We start from the raw sequence: 23361 nt of genomic DNA on the forward strand, positions 1-23361 counted from the left end.
TCACGCCGGCTGCTGGCTACACACGGTAGCCCGTGGCAACCCATTGCCACAGGGGCTGCAGCCTACGCCGTCAAGCCCAGCTCCAGGTTGAGCTGTTGTTCAGCATCTTAGCTGTGGAGGGCAGTGTCACTGGCCCTCACATGTGGGATCTGAACCGGGGCCCTCTTGGCATCCCAAGCCAGTCCTTAACCATCGCACCACTCAGCCAGCCCTCTTTAGACTTTTATATGCTACAAATTTATAACATGGTTAAATCTTACTTAAGAACTTGGACTCAATAATCAGGCAGATTTAAGTTCAAGGCCAGATGTGCTAATTCTTTGCTGTGTGATTTTGGCAAGTTACTTTTTCTTATCAGTATATTGGGACCTCAATTTCCTTATCAATAAATTGGGAACAATAATAATACTTAGAGTTATCAGAGGGCTTCACTGAGATAATGCAATGCTTAATACAGTACCTGACACATAGTAATACAAGCTGCGATTATCATTATTTAGTGTGTTTTTTTGGTTTTTGTTACAATAAGCATTTGAAATTTTTATCTAAAAGTAAATTGTTCCTCCTTAATTTTTTTTCCCCTTGACAAGTACTTCAGATATATTTCTAAGATTAAATGCTTGAAGGTTTGTTTAATAAGGTCAGTCAAGCAGTGAGAATCAGGGATGTCAGAAGTGAGCATGACCAAAGGGTTTTATTCTGCTCTTTTCAATGCATAAATGCAAAAACTGAATCCAGAGTGATGAAATCACTTGCCCAGGGTCATACAGTGATTACTGTGTTTGTCTTAACTAAACTTTTAAAGAATGCATTCCACCATAACCTGAACTATATGGTGGAGAATAAATACACTGTATGTCTCTAGGTCTCACTCATCTTGACCTCAGCCAAGCAGATGTGCTGTGCAGGTGGCCACAGCCCTCTCTAGCTGCATGTTATCCTCCTCACTGTGGTTATCTAATCCTACCAACTGATTCCTTGTAGACCAAGAGGATGCTGGTGGAGAAGATGGGCCGAGAGGCTGTGGAGCTAGGGCATGGGGAGGTCAACATCACCGGGGTGGAAGAGAACACCTTGATTGCTAGCCTCTGTGACCTCCTGGAAAGGATCTGGAGTCATGGGCTACAAGTAAAACAGGTAAAGAATGTCCTGCCTCTCTGCTGAGCAAACTGTCTTCCTGTTTTCACTTACTACCGTCTTCCTGTTTTCACTTACTACCTTTCCCGTACTCTTTCAGCTGGCTGGCTGGCTTTGAAAAATGGTATGCATGGAGTGAGACTTGAAATAGCTAAACAAACAATAAATATGAACCAAACTGTTTTCTTTAAAAATAAGCTTCATAAATGTGTGTGTTTGTCAGACATTTTAAAAGTGGCATCTTCTGTCCTGCAAACTGACCTAAAGGCCAAACTGATAGATCCAGTTTGGCAGCTGGCCCTAGTCTGGAGATGGAACACAAAGAAAGAGAGAGCTTGGAGCTCAGAAGTACCAAACTCACTCTAAGGGTCCTTAACTATCCCAGTGGATAAAAGTCTGTCATTAACATTTCTTTTATATGCAGATAGCTTAACTGTATTTGACAGAAGACTGCAGAAAGTTGAGTAAGTTTGATTTTTACTGCTTAATACCCAGAGAATTTCTTTATTTCAAAATATTCTACTTTGCATAGTTAGTCAAAATGGACAACTTTTACTTTCATGGATTTTTACGTTTGAAAAGAACTTGAAATGTTTTCAAAAGCCGTTTTATTATGGACAGATTAGAAAATAACATGTAAGAATCCAGCAAATATTTATTAAGGGCCTACTGTCTGTCAGGCACTGTTATAGGTACTTGAGATACCTTAGTGAACAAAACAAATCAAGATCTCTGCCCTTCTGGAATTTCAGTTCTCATAGGTATGGATACAGTCTGCCACATCTGTCCTTCAAAGCATTTTCCTGTGCACGTGTACAGGTGTATATTTAAAAATTCAAAGAACCACAATGGGATAACTTTTCACACCCACTAGGATAGCTAAAATAAAAAAGTCAGACAATGACAAGTGTTAGTGAGGATGTGGAGAAATTAGAACTTTCATACATTGCTGGTGGGAATGTAAAAATTCCAGCCACTTTGGAAAAGAGTCTGGTAGCTCCTTGAAATGTTAAATGTAGCATTATAATATGACCCAACAAGTCCACTTCTAGCTATGTACTAAAGAGAAATAGAAACATATGTCCAAAAAAACCATGTACATAAATGTTCATAGCAGCATTATTCTTTTTTTTTTTTTTTAAAGATTTTATTGGGGAATTGGGGGAGGGGAACAGCATTGGGGAATCGGGGAAGGGGAACAGACAAGTTGCTGTCCTTTTTGTTCTTTAGTCTAGTTGTGGAGGACGTCGCTTCACTGGCCCATGTTGGTATTATCATTGCGCTCTTCCCGGGTGAGGCAGATCAGTTGCCGGGCATTGGACGACCGCTCACGGCAGCTCTTGGCAGCTCACGCAGGCTGCTGGCTACTCACGGTAGCTTACGGCAGCCTACTGCAGCAGGGGCTGCAGTCTATGCCGTGGTCAGCGACGACTCACGGCAGCCCAGCTCCAGGCCGAGCTGTTGTTCACTATCTTAGCTGTAGAGGGCGCAGCGTCACTAGCCCATGTGGGATCCAAAGCGGTGGCCCTGCTGCTCAGAGCTCCTCCCAAGCCAACTCTTAACCGAGTCACTCTGGTGGCCAAGCATTATTCTTATTAGGCCAAAAATGAAACAACCTAAATGCCCATCAGCTGATGAATAGATCAACTAAATGTGGTCTATCTATACAATGAAATATTATTCAACAATAAAAGGAATAAAGTATGGATACATGGTACAATGTGGATGAACTTTGAAAACATATTACGTGAAAGAAGCCAGTCACAAAAGACCACATTTTGTATGACTCCATTTATATAAAATGTCCAGAATAGGGAAATCCACAGACAGAATGTAGATTACCAGATGACAGAGGTGAGAGAGAGGGAGGAATAGGGAGTGACTGCTAATGGGTATGGGGTTTCTTTTTGAGGTGATGAAAATATTCTAAAATTAGGTAGTAGTAATGGTTGCACAACTCTGAATATACTAAGAACCAGGTTTTTTTTGGTACAGAAAATTGTATATACTTTATAAATGTGAATTTTATGGTAATGTGAATTACATTCCAAAAAAGCCATTTTAAAAAAAATTCAGATGGGATTATACTGTACATAATGTTTTGTAACTTGCTTTTTTTACCTCATAATATTTTTCCCACGTTCTTAACTCATTTTTAGGCTATAGTATAGTATAGTAAGTGTTTAAGAGTTCAGACTATAAATCATAGAGACCTGGTTTGATTCCCACTTAATAATTTTATGAAACTGAGCAAGATTCCTAGCTTTTCTAAGCTTCTGTTTTCTCATGTGTATGATGGAATTTTAAAAGTACCCACCACCATAGGATTCTTATGAGGATTTGTGAAGATAATTCATGTAAAGCACTAAACTCAGAGCCTGGTGTCTAGGAGGTTCTCTATAAATGTTAGTGCCTATTATTCTTCTAAAATCTCAGTTTTAATTACTGTATCATTGTATAGATGTACCATACTTGAATCACTTCCTTATTATTAGTAATTTAAGTTATTTCTGATTTTTCAGCATTATAAACAGCACTGATTATATATAGATTTCTTTAAATGTTAAAAATTGTGTATCACCATCCCTAAAATTTTCAGAGTTCTGTGGTGTAGTGTTAGCACTATGGGCTTTGGAGTCAGAAAGACTTGGATTTGAATCCTAGCTCCACTCGATGACTTCAAGTGATTTCCGATTTTTGAGCCTTATCTTCCTTATTCGTAATACGGAGTTAATAAAACTTACCTTTCAGTGTTGTTATGATAATTACATATAATAAAAATAAATACCTGCATTGTGGTGGGTATATAACATGACAGCTATATTATGCTAGGGGTCTACATGAAGGGTTTCTGTTTCTTTCCTTTTGTTTATAACAGATGAGTAGAATATACATAATCATTTTATCATTTTCCTTAATGTTTAGCAAGCCTGGCACTATGTTGAGCTCTTTCAGCTTTTTAGTAAAACATATTCCTTCAAAACTTTTTAATATTTGCCATAAAAATCTCTAGGCATTTAAAAATAGAAGTCATCATGTGCTCTAAACCTGTCCTCTGAAGCTTTGCAGCCATGTTCTGCAAGAATTCCCACAGCGTGGGTAATTTCTTTTGGAGTTCATTTGATCCCCCTCTCAGTTTAGATAGACAGAGGCTACTTGTTTGGTGAAAACCAGTACAGAATAATGGGGGCTTTTCAGTTGAAGTTTTGTTCTGCATCCTGCTTTTGGAGCACTAAAAGTGAAGCATTGACAGTGCCACCAGGGGGAAATGACGACCTGTGTTTGTTGGCACAGGGACACGTGTTTAGCTGGGGATTGACTCTGATATTTATGTTGGGTTCCTACAGCATGTTCACTAGGCCTCCATTTTGCCAGCCTGTGTATAAAGCACCTTTCTCTTGCAGAGACATCTTCAGTTATGTTCTAGTCCCCAGACCTGGCTAACTGGTGGGGGGGGGGGGGAGAGAAAGAATGTATATATACACACACACATATATACATATTTATTTATTTTAAGATTTTATTGGGGAATTGGGGATGGGGAACAGTGTTGGGGAATTGGGGAAGGGGAACAGCCAAGTTGTCCTTCAGTCTTAGTTGTGGAGGGCACAGCTAGCTCAGCTCCAAGCCCAGTCACCATCCGGCCTCCTGTCAGCAACTCGCGGCCGCTCAGCTCAAGATGCCTTGTTCAATCTTATTTGCTGGTGGGTGTAGCCCACCATCCCATGTGAGAGTCAAACCAGCAACCTTGTTGCTAAGAGAGCACGCTCTAACCACTGAGCCATCTGGCCGCCTCCCGGCAGCTCAGGGCAGCTCAGCTCAAGGTACTGTCTTAGTTGTGGGTGAGCGTAGCCTACTATCCCATGCGGAGTCGAACTGGCCACCTTGTTGTTAGGAGCATGTGCTCTCACCAGCTAAGCCATCCTGTCACCTGTTGGCAGCTCAGCTTGGGCGCAGCTCACTGGCCCATGTGGGAATTGAACCAGTGACCCTGTTGCTCAGAGCTTGCACTTTTAACCAACTGAGCCACTTGACCGGCCCTCTGGTATATTTTTCTGACAGTAAGTGATGATGTTTGTTTTTTCATAATAGTTTTGTAATTGCTGCCATTTGGGGACTGGTAAATGAAAAGGGGTTGTTTCTCATCCTTCAGGTATATGACATTCTTGCAGAATTTGGTACTATCTGTGTATTGTGTTACATCCCCAGATGGGTAGTTAGGCTATATTGAACCTTGCAGTCTCCTTTAGTCCCTTTACAAAAGAGGAAAAAGAATAGCCTACGTCCCCTGAACTAGAAAGACCCCAGTGCCCTGTCACTAAGCTTCAGCCCAGCCGCTGCCCTCTCACTCTTTCCCTCGCCTCCTTCCTTGACTGGTACAATCACTGTGAGCCAAGGGTGGTCTTCTGGCACAGCGGCCTGCTGTTGCTATGCCTTTGGCTCTTCAGCATCATGGCATGTGAGGGCTCTCTGGTGACCAGTTATATTTAGTGTGTGTCACATCCACACAGTTCTGTTAAGGGAGGCTGCCTCCCTCGTCTGCCTAGATGCTGGGAATACAGTGATGAGTAAGTCAAAGTCCCTGCCCTTTTAGGAGCCTTCTCCAATGGTTTTGATAAATGAGTGGATGAATGGATTTCTAAAAGTTGAGTTACTATCTCAGAGAGCAAGAATATTTTAAGCTTTTATATTGTCTTCTGTATATGTTGTGTTAAAATACCAGTTAGTAACAGTGTATAGGAGCTGTAAGTCTTGTTGATTTTATCAAACATGTGTTCTTTCAAATATTTGTTATTTCAGTGAACAAAAATGGTCTTTTCTAGTTTTAACTTGTGTGTTTTTTAACAATTTGCTATTGAGGTTGTTGGGTTTTGTTTTAAGCTGGTTAAATCTTGTAGGAAATCCAAATATATAGCAAGGTTATGTCAACAGCTTTCTAATCCATAGATGAGGGTTTTCTCCCATTCAAATGCTTGCCCCCACCCCCACCCCAATAGACCAAGTTAGTGGATAGAAACAAAATAGATCCTTGATATTCTCAAGGGAAAAATCTTGAGCCCTTAAATCACGTTCATCCCAGAGTATAAAATTTTCTTCAGAAAGTATAACTTCCAAAGTTAAACGATCTCTTTCAGAAGCAGGCTGTATAGCATCATTATTAAGAGCAATGATTCTGACATTAGATAGATGTAAGCTTGAATCACAGCACTCTACTTACTACCTGTGTGATTGTTTACAAATTACTTAATCTTTCTGATCCTCAATTTGCTCTTTTCTAAAGAAAACGAGGATGGGGTACCTATCTTATAGGATTGTTGGGAGCATTAAATAAAATATTGTATTTTAAACATTTAACATAGTGCTTAGTTGATAGCAAACCTCAGGGAAGACATGGTAGCTCCTATCATAACTATTACTATTTTATAAAATACAGAACTAAAGTCATTTATAAAATTATTATAATAAATCCTACGACTAAAACATTGTACTATGTTTAGGAGTTATATCAGTTGTATAGGAACATTTACCATGAATCTGAAATAAAGTTTTTATCATCTAACAAGGGTCTCTGGGTACTGAAGGATGACTAGAAAGAGACAAAGCAGTGGCTGGGTGGCCAGCTGAGCTCACTCACTATCTAGACAAATACTCCCTTAATCAGGCTTGTGATGCTATTGACATTTGTGCCTTGATAAAATGACAGATTACTACATGTCTCAAATAGTTGAAACTGCAACACTTACAGTTCCAAATATCAAGGTTCTGTTATATTGACTATTGTATCTCAGCCTTGCAGTTAGGTACCAGCCTACTTTCCTGCAGGCTTCTTCAACTGTCCTTCAGTAGTAAATCCTCATCATAGTGATGACTTCTCCCCACCGTGCACTAAAGACAGGAATGCCTTTAAATATTTTAGGAAATTCAGGAGCTATCATAGACCCTCGTAGACTGGACATCAGATCCTCTGTGCAAAAGTCATAATGTTGTACCCAAGCCGACCTTCAAGCAGCAAACCATCTAGAGGTTGATAGGTTATTTGCTTTTTTCTTTCTCATCCACTGGTCCATTCACATCTGGTTTTGGCCATATCCTTCCTATTCCCAGTGGGGGATCATTTCTCTTTTCTGTTCGTCTTTATATTTCTCATGGATTTTGTATACCTGGCACCTGGGTGTACATTGAGATAAGAAATAGTAAGTCCTCATTTAATGTTGGTATGTTATGTGACTTTGAGCAAAACAATGTATAACGAAACCAATTTTACCATAGGCTAATTGTTATAAACAAGAGGTTGATTCCTAAGGCATATCATTGTTATAAGGAAACAACGTTGAACGAAACATTATTTGAGGACCTGTCGTACAGATACTTTTTAGCAAAAACCCATATCTATATGTTTAAATGATCTCTGACTCTGTTTACTGGATGCCTTGGCCTCTGAAATCTAAACTGATAGATATTTCTCTCTTGTGTTGGTTCCAGGGGAAATCAGCCTTGTGGTCCCACCTGTTACATTATCAGGAAAACCGGCAGAGAAAACTCACACCGGGAAGCCTGAGCACCTCAGGTAAGGTGGTCTCCGCAGCATTGGAGAGAACTCCTGTACCCACTTTCCCATCTCCCACTGGAGTGATCACCTGTAGACTATTCTAAGTCAGTGAAGCCTTTGCTCTGTAATGTTTTCTTTTTTAAATATTAAGCCACTGGGCTTTTTGAACCACAGAGCATGCCATAGCCATGGGGTTTGCTTTCATTATGTACCCTTATGATCAGTGAGATAGAAGGCAGATCAGCAAGAGGCCAGTCTTAGAATGAGTTTAGGTTTCAAATGAATTTGGGTGGTTGCTGATGTCTTGTGTGTGGAGCAAGCTGTTTTCAGTCTTTTTTTTTAGCTAAGCCATCCTGCCACCTATTGGCAGCTCAGCGGCAGCTCAGCTCAGGCTGGGAATTGAACCGGCGACCCTATTGCTCAGAGCTCGCACTCTTGAGCGAGCTCTTAACCAACTGAGCCATTCGGCCAGCCCTTTTTCAGAGTCTTTTGTTTTATTTCTCTGAGATGGGCATCGAGATGATCTATCCTATCAGTTAATAGAGCCTGTTTGTCAGTGCCCCGCGTTAAGGCCTGGTGTGAATGATCCCTTACACTTCCTTTCTGTTTCTTTTTTTTTTTTTTTTTTAAGATTTTTATTGGGGAATTGGGGGGATGGGAACAGTGCTGGGGAATTGGGGGAAGGGGAACAGACAAGTTGCTGTCGTTTTGTTCTTCAATCTAGTTGTGGAGGATGTTGCTTCACTGGCCCAAGTTGGCACCATCATTGCGCTCTTCTCTGGCGAGGCAGATCAGTCGCCGGCTTCTGGACGGCCGCTCACTGCGGCTGCTGGCCGCTCACGCTGGCTGCTGGCTACATACGGTAGCCCATGGCAACCCACTGCCACAGGGAGTGCAGCCTACGCTGTCGCCGGCGACTCATGGCAGCCCAGCTCCAGGTTGAGCTGTTGTTCAGCATCTTAGCTGTGGAGGGCAGTGTCACTGGCCCTCATATGTGGGATCCGAACCGGGGCCCTCTGGCATCCCAAGCCAGTTCTTAACCATCGCGCCACTCGGCCGGCCCCTTTCTGTTTCTATTTTAACAAAAATTTCAGAGCTGTCAGGGACCCCAGAGATCATCTAGTCTAGCCCTCTTATTTTACAAGAGGAGGAAACTAGAACTCAGAGCAAAATTGAATTTACTAGATCACACAGGGAATTGATGGAAGAGGACAGATTAGACCCAGGCCTCTTGTCTCCTGGTCTGGTGTTCTTTATACCATTCTGCAGTGTCCCTTGCAGGACGGTTCCCCTCCTTTCTTTACTGCTTGACAGCATCTCCCCTTTCACATCATCCTTCATTTTCATCTCTGTGTCAGGGAGTTTGTTCACTTTCCTTGGATGTTCTTATCTTGATGGTAAAGATCAGTTTAAATGAAAAGATAGGCATGAACTCAGTGTTGTGTTTGCCCTGAACTAGTTGACTTCAACTACACTGAATGTGGGGAGAATAGTTGACTGAAAACCAAGTACAAGAGCTCCCTGAGTAGCCTAATAAGGAGTTTTTTGGTCCACTTTCTGGATATGAGAGTGGGGAATCTTCTCAGGAAGGCTGTTGAACTTACTGCTAAGGGATAAACTGTAACCAACAATTCTCAACAGCTAAGTGATGAAGATACTGAGTTTTACACGTTGGGCCAGACATAGGATATAAAGGTATTGTATCTAGAGGTCCTAAGTATTCTGGAACACATTCTTTACACATCCCCTTGGCTCTTTTGTAGCCCATTTTGAGGCAAGAGCAGGACAAGAGTAATAGCTCCAAGTGGAAGCACTGCTTCCATGGATTATAATGAGAACATACTGAATTAAGAGCTAGAGGACCTGACTTTGCCACTTGACAGGGCAAAGCAGCTAACCTTTGAATTTCAGTTCTCTCCTCTGTGATAGCTTCCTTGGCTATCTTATAGGTCGTTAGAGAATTAAATGAGATAATATGCATAAAAATATTAAATCTGAAACCTAGTGGGTACCTAATAAATCTTCATGAAATGATTGATCAAAGTGTTACCAAAACAACCATTTCCTATAGATAATTTGTGATAAGAAAGCTAGTCGCCTATTTGGATAGTCAGATCTCTTTGGACATGACAGATTTTTTTGTTCTAGGAATACTTCTTGATTCAGAACGGAGGAAGTCTGATGCCAGCTCAGTCATGTCTCCCCTGAGAATCTCCCTCATTCAGGATATGAGGTCAGTGTGGGCTCATATGTAACAAGCCACTAAAATCCTCTTTCAGTTGCTGCTTAGGTGTCCACTTTATATAACAGGGTCTCAGACTTGGGCTTCGGCAGCATCTCAGTTAACCAGGAAGCCCTTCTCTTGGTCTTCTGTTTCATGATGCGTTTATAGAGCTGTACAAGCAGTTGGGTTTCCTGACATTTTTGGAGAATTATCCCAGAGTATCTCAAGGCCCAAGGGCTCTGAGGTTAGCCTGGCTTTTTGAGAGCTGTACTGCAACACTTCCCCCAACCCCAACCCGAACCCCCCCCCCCAATTGGTGTTGAGCCTGTCTTGGCAAAGCTACATGGAAGCACAAGGATTTAGAGAACGAGGGAGATGGATTCTCCCAGGATGGGATAGGGCTTCCTCACTAGACCTCTTTTCGCTTCATAAGGGGAGGTATTGGTAATGAGTTCGTCTCCCACCCCACCTTCCACTTCCTTTTTCCCATTTCTGCTTCAGGCACATCCAGAACATTGGGGAAATCAAGACTGACGTGGGAAAGGCCAGAGCATGGGTGCGACTGTCCATGGAGAAAAAGTTACTTTCCAGACACCTGAAACAGCTTCTCTCAGACCATGAGCTCACCAAGTAAGGCCACTTCACCTGGCATAGAACCAGGTTCTCAGGAATGGTGGGGGATTGGAAACCCCTGTGTGGGAAGGGGGACAGTCAGTATGTCATTACTGCTATATTCAGCTAAACTCAAATTGCATAGGAAGGTTTTGAAGCATTTGCTCTTCTCCCTCTTTATTTGTGGATGAACAATTCTGCTATATTTGTTCTCCATACCTTCTCAGTCTGCATGCCCAAAAATGGCTTTCTTAACGAGGTAGTGAGAAGGATGGGGTCCTCATTGGGTACCTCAGAGTTTTGGGGCTCCTCCTCTCCTTGCTGCATTCAGGTGACTTATATACCTGGGCATAGGGCATTTTCTCGGTCTCTTTCCTCTCTTGGGGAGGAAAGGATTGGAGAATTAAAAGGAAACTTCTAAGATATCCCCTTATCAGCTTTGTTCTCTCCTGAGTCCAGGGCAAGCCCAAAGCAACCAACTCCCTGCTCTTCCTCTCTGGAGCCTGCCTGAGTCTCTCTAGAGCTTAAAAGGGTTTTCAGATGACCCTCCTAGGCCCTCCTCCTCTACACTTTTCACTCACAAAGAGGGAGGGGAGAAATTCCAAGATCCTCACATTCCCAGAGACCACTAAACCAACAATTCCCTTCTCTTGATGTTATATCCTTTGCATTCTTTCTATACCCTAGCTACTAGAGGGGAGGGGGGGAGGGCTCTGCCCCTTCTCTGCCTCAGACTACCAACCACCTCTCTGTCTTTTCCTGTATGTAATATGTTTGGCTCTTTCTTCTTGGCAAGCCTGTTGGGCATTTTTGTTTAGCGTTTTTTTAGGCATGTTTTCACAGTTTTTATGTATATGTAATTTCCTTTGGATGATAAAGCAGAGGAGTGGACCTCAGGGAAATTTTGTGTGAGCCAATGGATTAAACCTTCAGAATCTGTTTTTATTCAAAGTGGAAATATAATTTTTTAGACTGTTCATTGGGTGTGTAAGCCACAGCAAGAAACCAGGTTTAAAATCTTGATAGGTTAGAGAGCTCATCTTGAGAGGTTACGAAATCGCAATTCTTAAAGCGGTTAAATTTGATTCCCTATAGGGACATAAAATTTGAAGATTGGGAGGCCAGCTAAAAGAGAACAAGTACACATGTGAGGCTGGAGTTTGGAAGGGAGAAGTTTGCACACCAGATTCTTAGAGGACAGTTGTGTGTGGTGGAAAAATCTGTCGCTGTAGCTGTGTGGGCACCAGGGCCTGACAGGGCAGGAGTGTTTCCTGCTGGCCATTGTGAGTGTCATCTGTCAGGAGAGGCTGCAAGTCAGCAGGAGGACAGCAAGGCATCTGAGAGGGGTTCAAGTACAAGAACTGTGTGGAGGCAGGGTAAGATGACCATTTATTCTAAAGGAAGAAGCTAGTTGGCTCCTATAGAGTGAGCTCCATAGTGGGTAGGTCTAGGTCATATGAGCTTAAAGTTCTGGGCAACAGCCAACGGTGCAGACCTCAGCGAGGAGGCTGATTTTGGTTTCTTTTAACTATAGCCCCATTAGAGGAGATAAGCTCAGAGTTTACTCAGTCTATAGTAACTTCTCACCTGATATTCTGACTTCTGTACTACTCTGAGTGGATAATGAGGGTTTTGCTGCGACAGGTTGCATTTTGGATGAGACATAGGGAGAGAGAAAGGGGCCCTTTATCAAAACCTGCCGACTTTTCCATCCTGCCCCCTCATCTTTCTCCCCAATTAGTTTAAAGCTCCAGCCACATCATACCCCTCACCTTACTCAGGATGTCTTCAGCCCTCTCAGGGACTAGTCAAGTTTTCTTTGCCAAGGTTTGCCTGGACTCCCCAGAGTCCATTCCTTCTCCAGGCACCCATAGCATTGGTTACATATTTGTGCATCTCTGTTTTACCACTCATGGCTGTTTTATCATTATCTAGTTGCTTACTGCTTATTAAAATTTGTTTTCACTGATGTCATGAACCATGTACCTTTCCCAATACTGGGCATGTTGCTTAGCATCTAGCAAATATTGAATTGTGCACATAAAATGTGTGCATAATTGCACAGACAGGGGGAGGTAGACAGCCTTGGAGAGTATATCTTAGAATGTTCCTGAGTCTCTGGGATTTCCAGCTTGTCTCCAAGACTGTTCACAGCTTGGAGATGGGGTAAGGTGGAGGCAGGGTAAGATGGCCATATGTTCTAAGGGAAGAAGTTAGTCGGCTCCTGTATAGTGAGCTCAGACTCTTTTTCCTTAACCTCTGCAGTGACCAATACTGTGGGAGTGCCCCCGCTACCTTGAAATGCATGGCTTCCATGGCCCTAGACCATCCTGTTCTCTTTCTCCCCTTACTCTTTCCAGGTTGTTGGCTTCCACAGTCCTCAGTTCTCTGCATGCACACATGTTCTTTGCACCCTTTCACTTAGTCATCTCACCCATTCTCATGACTTCTGTCACCTCTATGCAGGTGACTCTCACATCTGAAGTTCTAACTCTGACGTTTCTTCTGAGCTCCAGTTCTGCATTTATTTCCATTTAGATATCTCACCTTTAACTCAGAAAGAACAAAAGCATGCTTCACAGTCTTCAGCATAACTACCTTTCTCTTAAATTTTCTGTTAATGTCACCATTATTCCCTCTGAATATCTCACTCCTCCCTGCCTAGGTTCAAAATTTGGAGTCAGTTTGAGTCCTTGCTCTGCTTTATCTCCCATGTACACATTTCTGGTCCTTAGCCTCTGCCCCCACCTGTCTCCTTACCTACTACCACTACCTTAGTTTCATCCTCATGCCCCTTTCACCACTCAGCTGCATTAAATTTAAATGTCCTGAAGTTGGTCTTGACTTTCCCTTTACTTCTAGGGCAAATGGCAGAAACCTATTACTTGCATGGCAGATTGCAAACTCTTTAGCCTGAATATTTAGGCCCTTCCTTCATTTGACTCTAACTTAACTTTTTAGCCTCATTACTTCCCTGAGCCCTCAACTCTAGTCATACTGGTTTCCCCACCCTGTCCTTCTCCTTCTTCTACACACTTGTCTAAATTCTGCTGTCCTTTAGGCCCCTATTGTCTTAGGACCATTGAAGCCTATGGCTCTTTAAATTCCCAGAGAGAGCCTTTCATTTGGCAACTCATTACGAGGTGTTTACCTGATTTATTCACTGTATTTGAGGATCGGTGCGTCCCTCTCTAGCACCTGCACATAGTAGGCCTTGGTTGGTGAATTACCTGTTGAAAGCACCTTATAAACCTGACTAGGTAGAACCTCACAGATGTACTGAATCTCCTGCCTCTGTGGCCGTGGTGATTGCAATGCTGGCAACCAGTGTAGTTACCTTTTTTTTTTCTCTGTGTATTCCTCTGTGCTGAGGGCCTATGCGTTTGGCTCTGTGTCCACCCTGCTTGGGGAAGGTATCATTGCCGGGCAGTTGCAGAGGGCCTGCAACGTCAGGCAAAGGAGTTGGTCTTTGCTGAGTAAGCAGTGGGGATGAAGGGTGGGGACGGGAAGAAGTTTGACAAGGGGGGAAGGGCATGATCTGTGCAGCTCCTCCTTGCCTGTGACCTGGGTCATTCCCTGCAGTGCCCCTTATTGCCTGTGAAGCTGTCCTGGGCTTACCTTCACCTTTAGAGCAGTGTTCTGACTCCTGGGTCTCAGGTCTGCTGAGGGCCTGACACTAGCCCTGGTCCTGAGTGGTGTTCACAGACCTGCCCTTGCTTCTCCCGTACCACACACTGGGCTGATGCCCTAGCTAGAAGCCTGAGAAAATGTCATTCCAGCCCTTAGTTCAGAAAGGAGATCACATGACCTCTAATACTTTACATTCTAGTAATGTCAACCCTTGGACACAGGTAGAATTTGGTTTTTGTTATTTCTGCTGTAGCTTAAGCCACTTTCCCTCTAGCCCTCAGAGTAGCTGGCTTTGTTCCTTTTGCAGGTGGCCCTAAAGACCTTGAGGCTTGACATCTTTCCCTTCCCTTAGCTGGCTCCTTCCAGAACTGAGTAATTCTAACCTCCTTTCTTTCCTTTTGGCTGGGAAACTGATGTATTGCCTTCTCTCCGATAGAAAGTTGTACAAGCGCTATGCCTTCCTGCGCTGTGATGACGAGAAGGAGCAGTTCCTCTATCACCTCCTCTCTTTCAATGCCGTTGATTACTTTTGCTTCACCAATGTCTTCACAACTATCTGTGAGTATACCTGTGCTCCCACTAGCCTTCTCGGTTGCAGTCTTCATGAACCTGCCTGAGGCTAACTCACTGTCCCCCTTTTAAAGAAAAGATTTTCACTTGTGCTTTTCGATATGCCTTTTGATTCTGTGGGGAGAGAGGTGCACTTGCCTCCTTGGAGGTGGTTTTTTTCTCTGAAGCTTCTTATTCTTGTTCTGAACTGGGGGGGCTCTGTCCTTTTGGCCATCATGTTGTCTCTGTTATTCTGAGCACTGCTCTGGGGACCTAAGGTGATGAGGTGGAGTGGGGTACAGTGGTGAAGTTCACTGCCCTCACTGCATACCTGTAAAGAAGTCTTCCTTTTGTTTTGGGCTGAGAGAGCCATTTAGCATCACAGAAGGCTTCAGACCAGCTCACAGGGAGAAACAACTTCCTGAAGTAGCAGAAGGAACTCCAGAGGGCAGTGGGCGGCTTGGGTCCTGCTCTGCCCTAATCTGTTATGTTTCTGTGAGCAGCCGGCCCTGCCGTGGGCCTCAGCGTTCCTATTGCAGAAAGAGGAAGCGGGTTCAGTATGATCTAGGGAAGGCCTCTGGAGCCTCATCTTTCTTTGGTGCCAGGATGCGCTGGTGGGTAGGAGGTAGTCTACATTTGCCCCGTGGCTAGTTGTTTGGCCAGTGACTCAGCAGCCTCAGCTGTGTGGACTCTTGTTTCTATGTGACACCCATCCTCCCTCTCAGAGATGAGCGCTGTAGGCTTCAGTAGAAGCGGCACTGAACTAGAATTTAGGAGACCTGAAGGAAACTTTCCCTCTCAGCGCCTCAGAAAAGGCATTGTAATACCTGTGTGGCTTCTCCTGAGAATGTTTAATGAGTTCATGAGATGATAGATTGAAAAGTGCTCTGAAAAGCAAGTCATTCAGTACAATGTCGAGTTGGTGATATTGTTTAAGGAAGAGGTTCACTTAGCTCTGAGCCTGTATATGGACTTGGATGTTTGATGTTTGGGAGGAGTGAGACTGAGGGGAGGACTGGCTAATATTCTGAACCAGCCAGAGACTAGGTCCTGGGAACCTGTTGCCCTGGGCTCTGCCGGGGCTGGTACATCAGCGGCCACACTCACGCCAGCATGCCTGGGGCAGATCGGGGCCCTTTCAGGTATGGGAGGGATTCCTGATCCCCCTCCATGCCTTTGTGGCCTCTCCTACACAGTGATCCCCTACCACATCCTGATTGTACCGAGCAAGAAGCTGGGCGGCTCCATGTTCACTGCCAACCCATGGATCTGCATCTCGGGAGAGCTGGGTGAGACACAGACCCTGCAGATTCCCAGGAACGTGTTGGAGATGACCTTCGAGGTATGCGTTATCCAGGGACCATAACCTCAGGCTTTGCAGGGCTCTGGGTTTGCAGCAGCTGCTTTTCTGGAGCTTTCTGCAGGGTTTTATGGAGGCCTTGCTCTGCACAGTTGATGCGACCCGCGCACTAACCGAGCATTCCTGACTTGTCAGCCAGGAACCCACCGAAAGGGTACCTGAGAAGACTGGGTGGGAGACGGGAAAAGAAAGAGACTAAAGACGAAAGCTGGGAACAGGAGGTCCACCCAATGCTGATGGCAGAGAGTGGCATCGTTTATTATTTGTATACAGCTTTTATAACAAAAGTAACTTTCCTAGGGTAGGGGGTTTTTGGGACCTTGAGGGAGTAGCCCCCTCCTCTCAGGGAATAAATTCCTTGGAAGCAATCTTTCTGAAGAGAGACAAAATGAAGTATAGCAAGCAGAAACTGTTAACAGGATGGCATTCCACTCTGTAGCTTTCAAGGCCGTTGGCTGTTTTCTCCTCAGCAGCCAACCTTCCCACGCTGCTCACCCAGGCCTGAGAGCCTGTCAGCCTGCCAGCTTTCAGGCTTAGTCCTTACTGCAGACCTCCAGCTCTCAGGCTTAACCCTTACTGCAGACTTCCGCTCCCTACATACAGTGTTATGCATCAGCCCAGCTGACCTGTCCTGAGATGATCAGAGGCTGGAGCCCAGGGTTGACCTAAGTAGGGGGCAGCTTGCCCCGTCTGAACGGTCTCTATCTGGAAGGCGCTTACCCATCTGGACTTGCATACCTCGCTGTCCATGGTGTGTTGAGAAATCCCCAAGAGTTCATCCAGCTGCTGAGCCCAAGTGTTCACAGAGGCCTCTGAATCTCAGACTGCTGTTCCACTGCCAGAGCTGCCTTCTCCCAGGCCCTGTTCTCCTTCTAGGCAGCAGCATATTCTTCCAGCCATGGGCCCCCCCCCATGAGATAGTGCTGTACTGCCACTTTGGGGGTAGGTGGAGCCATGAGCTCTGCCCCTGCAGATGCTGAGGCCAGGCAGCCAGTCAGATCTGTGGCTTTGGAGGCATGCTGCCCTTTTCTCCAATTTTCTTGACCTCCCCCACCTTCTCTGTTTGGCTGTTCTCTCATAGTGCCAGAACTTGGGGAAGCTCACCACTGTGCAGATAGGCCATGATAACTCTGGGCTGTATGCCAAATGGCTGGTGGAGTATGTGATGGTCAGGAATGAGATCACAGGACATACCTACAAGTAAGTGTTCCTTCAGCTGCGCTCTAAGGTAGTGGGGCAGGGAGTACCACTGAGGGCTGTGTTTGATGCTTGGGTACGTGGAATTCTCAAGGAGACCCCTTAGGGGCAACTTCCTGCTTGGCTCTGCCTCGTGTACCTGAAAAACATAGAAGGGTTTTTCAAGCGAAGATGTGTGACTGCTGCTCACAGGTTCCAGGCCACCCATCACTCAGGTGGCTTCCCTGATGACACGCGGTGGGATGGATGACCAGGGCCTTGAGGTGTCCACAGGGATTGGCTTTGTTGATGGCTCTTGCAGAGCAGCAAGGGGAAGGATACTGGAGGAGCTGGCAGCTCTGACAGGCCATTACCTGATCTTTAGGTTCCCGTGTGGCCGGTGGTTGGGGAAGGGCATGGACGATGGAAGCCTGGAGCGGGTCCTAGTTGGGGAGCTGCTCACATCCCAGCCCGAGGTGGATGAGAGGCCGTGCCGGACTCCGCCTCTGCAGCAGTCCCCCAGTGTCATCCGGAGGCTTGTCACCATCTCACCCAACAACAAGCCCAGTAAGTGGGGGAAAGGGCTGGGCCCTCATGCTACCCAGCCTGAGAAATGGGGGCAGGTCTCTGGGAGCCCTGGTATATTAGCCCAAATCCCAGCCTGTGCAGCTGTCTCAGGGACCACTTCTACCCAAAAAGCAGCCTTGGACATTTGTCACCCTCCTCTCTGGATCATTTGGGGGATTTGACACTCTCCCTAGAGGCTGGAAGGAAAGGGGAGATCTCATGGAGTAGGACTGGTCCTCTGTACTATTTGTATGTGATCCTAGAGAGGAGAGGGGATCTACTTTCTGGCTTGCTCTTTTCTGGTTCCTGGGCTTCACAGCCAAATCTTGGCCCTCTTTTGGTTGTCAAAAGTTTCACGGTAAAAGGGAAAATAAACTTTACAGAACTCGAAGGTATTGGCTTTTGTTTTTTTTCCAAGATTTTAGGAAGAGCTAGCTCAGCAAAGTTAGGTGGGTGAGAGGCATTTTTCCCAGGGTCCAGGCTGTCCTGCCTCTCATGAGCCCTCCCAATGTCCTCAATTTCCTGCTCAGTCACCTAAGCATTGCTAGCCTCTGAGATTGATTAGGGATGTCTGCTTGATTTTTATCAGAGCTGAACACTGGGCAGATCCAGGAATCCATTGGGGAGGCAGTCAATGGCATCGTGAAGCACTTCCATAAACCTGAGAAAGAGGTGAGCCTTCCTGCCCTCCAAACCAGGGCCTTATACTGAATAAGAGAGAATAATATTATTCCAAGCCCATGTGCTTGGACAGCACTGAATGTAGAGTGTACACCTCAGCTTGAAATCGAGCAGATTCTTCCTCTGGGGGCTTCTGCCTTGGATTACTCTGTTTTCCTAACACACTAATGACCCAGCGGAGTCCCTGGGCCCCTAATGAACAGTGTGTATATTTGTCTTCTTCAGGATTTGCCTGGGTCTCCCTGAATAATGGCCACACTGGCTTTGTTCCCCTGGTGGGGCCCCAGATCCATCATCTGTTCATTCATGCATTCATTCAACAGCTATTCACTGAGAGCTGTTCTGAGCCAGGCACTGTGCCAGGTGCTGGGGAAACAGACAAGGTCCCTGCATGTCTTTTCTGCCCTCCCAGCTGTGGGCTGTGGATTCGGGGATGCAGTGGTGGGAGGGCAGCTTGGCTGAGGCAAGCCTGTCACTCTCCCATTTTCTTACTAGCGAGGCAGTCTGACGCTGTTGCTTTGTGGAGAATGTGGCCTTGTCTCGGCCCTGGAACAGGCTTTCCAGCATGGATTTAAATCACCCCGTCTCTTCAAAAATGTCTTCATTTGGGATTTTCTGGGTGAGTTGGACTAGGGTGTGAGGGTGGGGAAAGCATACAGAGACATGGGGGCTCACCAACATAACATGGGCGCTAACCACTGGGAACTGAGGCCCAGAAGCCAAATCAGGCAACTGTCAGATTAGATTTGTTGTTTGTTTGCCCTGCCTTTTCTCAAAGGTAATGATAGAAGCCCTCCCCCACCCCTTTCACCCCTCCCCTCCTGAGAATTGGACAGGAAAGATTCTTTCTAGGCATCTGTTGTAAAGCACAGACCCAGTTGTGAGCTCTCACACTTCCTCTTTGTAGATCCAGGACAGTTGATAGCATTGGAGCCCAAGCCCTGTGTTGCACCCACCTGGATTATTTTCATGCAAGGAGCTTTTCCTTCAAGAGTTTTTTTTTTAATCTTCAGACTAGGAAAAGGACCATCTTTATATCAGGGGCCATATAAGTAGAATTTTAAAATAAGAATAAGGAACATAAAGATCGCTTTGAAATGTGACCAGTGATGTCAGAACACTCACGTTATTCTCATTAAGCTGTCTGCATCAGCATGGAGAGGCCCATGGCAAGTGTCCTGCAGTTCAGTCAGGGACAGGTCAGTTTGGAGCTTTTGTCACTGGCAGGCTTTTCTCCTCTATAGAAAAAGCACAAACCTACTATGAGACTTTGGAGCAGAATGAAGTTCCTGAGGAAAACTGGCATACAAGGGCCCGGAATTTCTGCCGTTTTGTCACCGCAATCAACAATACACCCCGGAATATTGGCAAGGATGGCAAGTTTCAGATGCTGGTGTGCTTGGGAGCCAGGTACTGCAGCCTCACAGCCCGAGTACACAGCAGCCAGCCTTGGGGGTTGGGGGGTGCTGGAGTCCTGGTGTGGTGCATGGGGTGGGGACTGACAGCTAATGACCAGGCGCCCTGGGGCAGGTGAGACCTCGAAGGCTTCCTAGGGGCTCTTAATTTCTTTCATGTACCATGCATATGGGTGTGTGTAACTGGGCAGAAGTGGCCACATTTTGATGGGAAGATATAAAACCACCCACTGATGAAATTTGATACATTATATCTAGTCATTCCTTCAACAAACATTTGAATGTGCCAGGTGGTGGGAACGGAGCTGACTAAAACAAGGTCCATACTCCGTAGAAGTTCATTTATCCCAATTAAATACAGTACAAGGTGGAAGGTTGTGAGAGTCAAAAAAAGAAGTGCACGTTCCTAAGGTATGCTGAAAACGTAGAGGAGAAAGGTCAGAGAAGGCTTCAGGGAGGAGGCTGTAAGACAGGGACCTTGAGGAGCTGCGACAGAAAATCCTGCCCTGTTAGAACATATTTGTTTAACAGGGGACCGAAATGATACTAATTTGATATCATAGAGGGTATACTAATACATCAGAATGGGCAAGACTGTTCGGGCTCTTCCAGTGGCTCAGGTGAGAGCATGAAGCCCAAATAAACTTAAGGCAGTAGTTGGCTCAGGTCACAGAAGGGAGGGAGTTGGTGTAACGGTTAAAAACAGACTCTGGAACCAGATTCATTAGGTCCGCACCTCAGATCAGCCGCTTGCTAGCTGTGTGATGTGCAAACTACCTAACCTCTATGTACCTCAGTTTCTTCATGTATTATATAAAGTGGTCATAATAATAGCACGAATAGCACCTTCCTCGTATCACAGGGTTAAATCTCTTATAACAGTGCCTGGTACATACATACTAAACGCTATGTGGATGTTAGCTCTTAATAATATTCCTAGTGGTGGTAGTGTGGGGAGGAATGATTGGCTGTTGGGATGGAGGAAGTGGTGTTGACTGGACCTGGTGTCTGCTTGGCGGTGGGGTTATCTAGGGAGGGAGGGGGTGGCAGGGAAGGAGAAGCAGGCCTGGTGGTAGAAGACGGGGCTGATTTCGGTCAGATTGGGTTGGTGTCCTGTGGCTGGACAGCCCACAGTGGGAGCCTTTTAAAGCCGTGTAAGGCCTCTTTGCCAAGCCCTGTTACGGAAAGAAAGGACTGTGGGGAGCTGTCTGCTTCTCCAGCTTCAGACTGTTTACAGAGTGATGGAGCCGTTTCCCTTTGGCCTTGCACTAACCATCTCCCTTCCTTTCCCTTCTGACCCATCTGGACTGATCTTGCCCGCCAGAGATCACCTCCTACACCACTGGATTGCCCTGCTGGCTGACTGCCCCATCACTGCACACATGTATGAGGATGTGGCTCTGATCAAAGACCACACACTGGTCAATTCCTTGATCCGCGTGCTGCAGACATTGCAGGAGTTCAACATCACGCTGGAGACATCCCTTGTCAAGGGCATCGACATCTGACCTGGTGGCACCAGCTAGCAATAGGACTGAGAAACAGACTCACCCTGCAGCTCTGACCTTCCCCACGGGACTCGCGAGTTGTGCAGGAGACAGAGAGGAGATGTACACTCACTGTAAAAAGAAAACTAGAGGATTTTTGGAATAAATAATCTATTTTAGAGTTTATTTGCTGATTTGCCTTTTACACACTTTCATGTGAAAGAGTGATAGGGAGAGGGAGACGAGGTTGGTGCCGCTTATTTTGAAGCTGGTGCCCTCCCTCGCCATGGCCGCGTGCTGGGAGCCTGCGGCCTCCCTGGACTGAGCCTGGCACTGCATGTGGGGCAGCTCTGTTTCCTTGCCCCACCGCACTAATGAGGCCATTCCACATCGTTTTTTAAACTAATGTTTTCTATATTAACATTATTATGGATATTTGACTTTCCCTGGCCACACACAGGTGTGCTGAGCGGGAAGCCCCAAGCTCCAATCAAAGGGATTTTTAGTAGTGCCCCTCCAAGCACTGACGAGTCAGTCCCACATCTTTTCTTTTTGTCAGTATTATTTGGGAAGAAGACATGCTGAGATGTATCGTCGTGCAGAACATCACTTTTTCTCTTGGCACGCAGTTGCACAGAAGTAAACATAAGCATGTTTTAACAGGTTTTCCTTTTCTTTTTTGTATTATTTATTTAACCCTCCATTGTGTGTTTAAGTCTTTTTCTTTTTTTCTTTTTTTAAGGAAAGAAAAAGCTTGTCACAGTCTAACTGGCTATGTTATTATTGTTAAATTTATGTTGTTTTGCAACTTAGAAACCAGCTACAGTATGGCCCACTTAATAAAACACCTGAAACAAAGCTGCATGGTTCCCTGACTTTTATGGGGGGTTATGAGCAGTGGGTGGTGGAGGATGCAATGTGGTCTGTCCCAGAGGACCCCGGGCAGCATCACTTCTCTCCCCACCTGGCTGTGGGCTGTGGACTGCCCAGGATGCTCCTGAGGGCCGGCATCTTCTGGGTCCTTCCTGCTGCAGCACCAGGAGCGTTCATAGCTGTTAAGTAGTTATTTGAGAGGGATGTGGACAAGGATTATTTTACTATTCTACAGACACGGGAAAAAGACACGGTCAACGTTACAAAGATGACAATCTTGACTGATACAGGACGGGCCATTTCTTGAAGGGTAAGGAAAACAGGTGTGGGAACATAGGACACGTGAGATTCTGTCCTCGGGAAAAAAAGCTCTTTCTTGAGACGGGTTTGCTTTTCCTGGGATCGCCGGTGGTGGAGCTTTATGAGAGTCCTGGGAACCAGCTTCCTTCGGTTTTATTCTTCAACCAAGCTGCTTTGGCAGGAAGCTCCAGAAGTGTAGCATGATCAGGTAGGAAACCTCAAACCAATCAGTGTCCTCCTCTGTGTTTTCCTGACTTCGCATGTACTGTTCCCACTGCCTGGAATGCCTTCCCTTGTGCCCACTTCCTTTTCGTTGTTTAAGGTTTACATTAGGAGTCACCCACTATAAAACTTTCCCTAATCCCCGCTGGGCACAGTTAATCATTCCCTCATTGTGTTCCCATAGTTTTTTAGATGTTGGCACTTCCTCTCTGGGTTGTCATTGCCCGCTTTCATGTTGGGCCCACTTCCTAGACTGTGAGCTCCTAGAGTGCAGAGAGGGTATCTTGTTCATTTCCATTCCTGGTGTCTGGCAGGCAGCGAGTGCCCAGATAGGGCTTTTTGAAGAGATGAACAAAGGGACTGGAGGCTTCTAGGATAGTCGCAGTGCAACATGCTGCCAGCAGGGGGCGTAAGTGGACTGTGTTGTAGCTGTCTACTTGAAAAGGGAGCGGGGAGGGGGAGTCTTCAGTTTTTTGGGAAGTGGAATAAGGAAAGTGGGGAGAGGTGGGTAGCGCCCCTAGAGCAGGAAGGGGAATTCCTGGCTGGGCAAGAAAAGCAGCATGGACCTCACTGTATGT

General features: G+C 45.5%; 1 protein-coding gene across 2 annotated transcripts in view; it reads left to right on the forward strand.

Annotated features, from left to right (window-relative positions):
• The window catches only part of DENND5A (DENN domain containing 5A), an 87149-nt gene extending 64903 nt beyond the window's left edge, over positions 1–22246 (forward strand). For both annotated transcript variants that reach the window (XM_019656231.1, XM_019656232.1), the window contains 12 exons: positions 985–1137; positions 7621–7705; positions 9836–9920; positions 10413–10541; positions 14590–14711; positions 15899–16044; positions 17144–17262; positions 17624–17805; positions 18395–18477; positions 18982–19105; positions 19731–19896; positions 21226–22246. In XM_019656231.1, coding sequence (XP_019511776.1) covers positions 985–1137; positions 7621–7705; positions 9836–9920; positions 10413–10541; positions 14590–14711; positions 15899–16044; positions 17144–17262; positions 17624–17805; positions 18395–18477; positions 18982–19105; positions 19731–19896; positions 21226–21409 — 1578 coding nt within the window. In that variant the 3' untranslated portion in view covers positions 21410–22246. The remainder of the gene's footprint in view (positions 1–984; positions 1138–7620; positions 7706–9835; positions 9921–10412; positions 10542–14589; positions 14712–15898; positions 16045–17143; positions 17263–17623; positions 17806–18394; positions 18478–18981; positions 19106–19730; positions 19897–21225) is intronic.
• Positions 22247–23361: the final 1115 nt, after the last annotated feature.

This window comes from Hipposideros armiger, unplaced genomic scaffold (genome assembly GCF_001890085.2).
Source record: "Hipposideros armiger isolate ML-2016 unplaced genomic scaffold, ASM189008v1 scaffold_256, whole genome shotgun sequence".
NCBI lineage: Eukaryota > Metazoa > Chordata > Mammalia > Chiroptera > Hipposideridae > Hipposideros > Hipposideros armiger.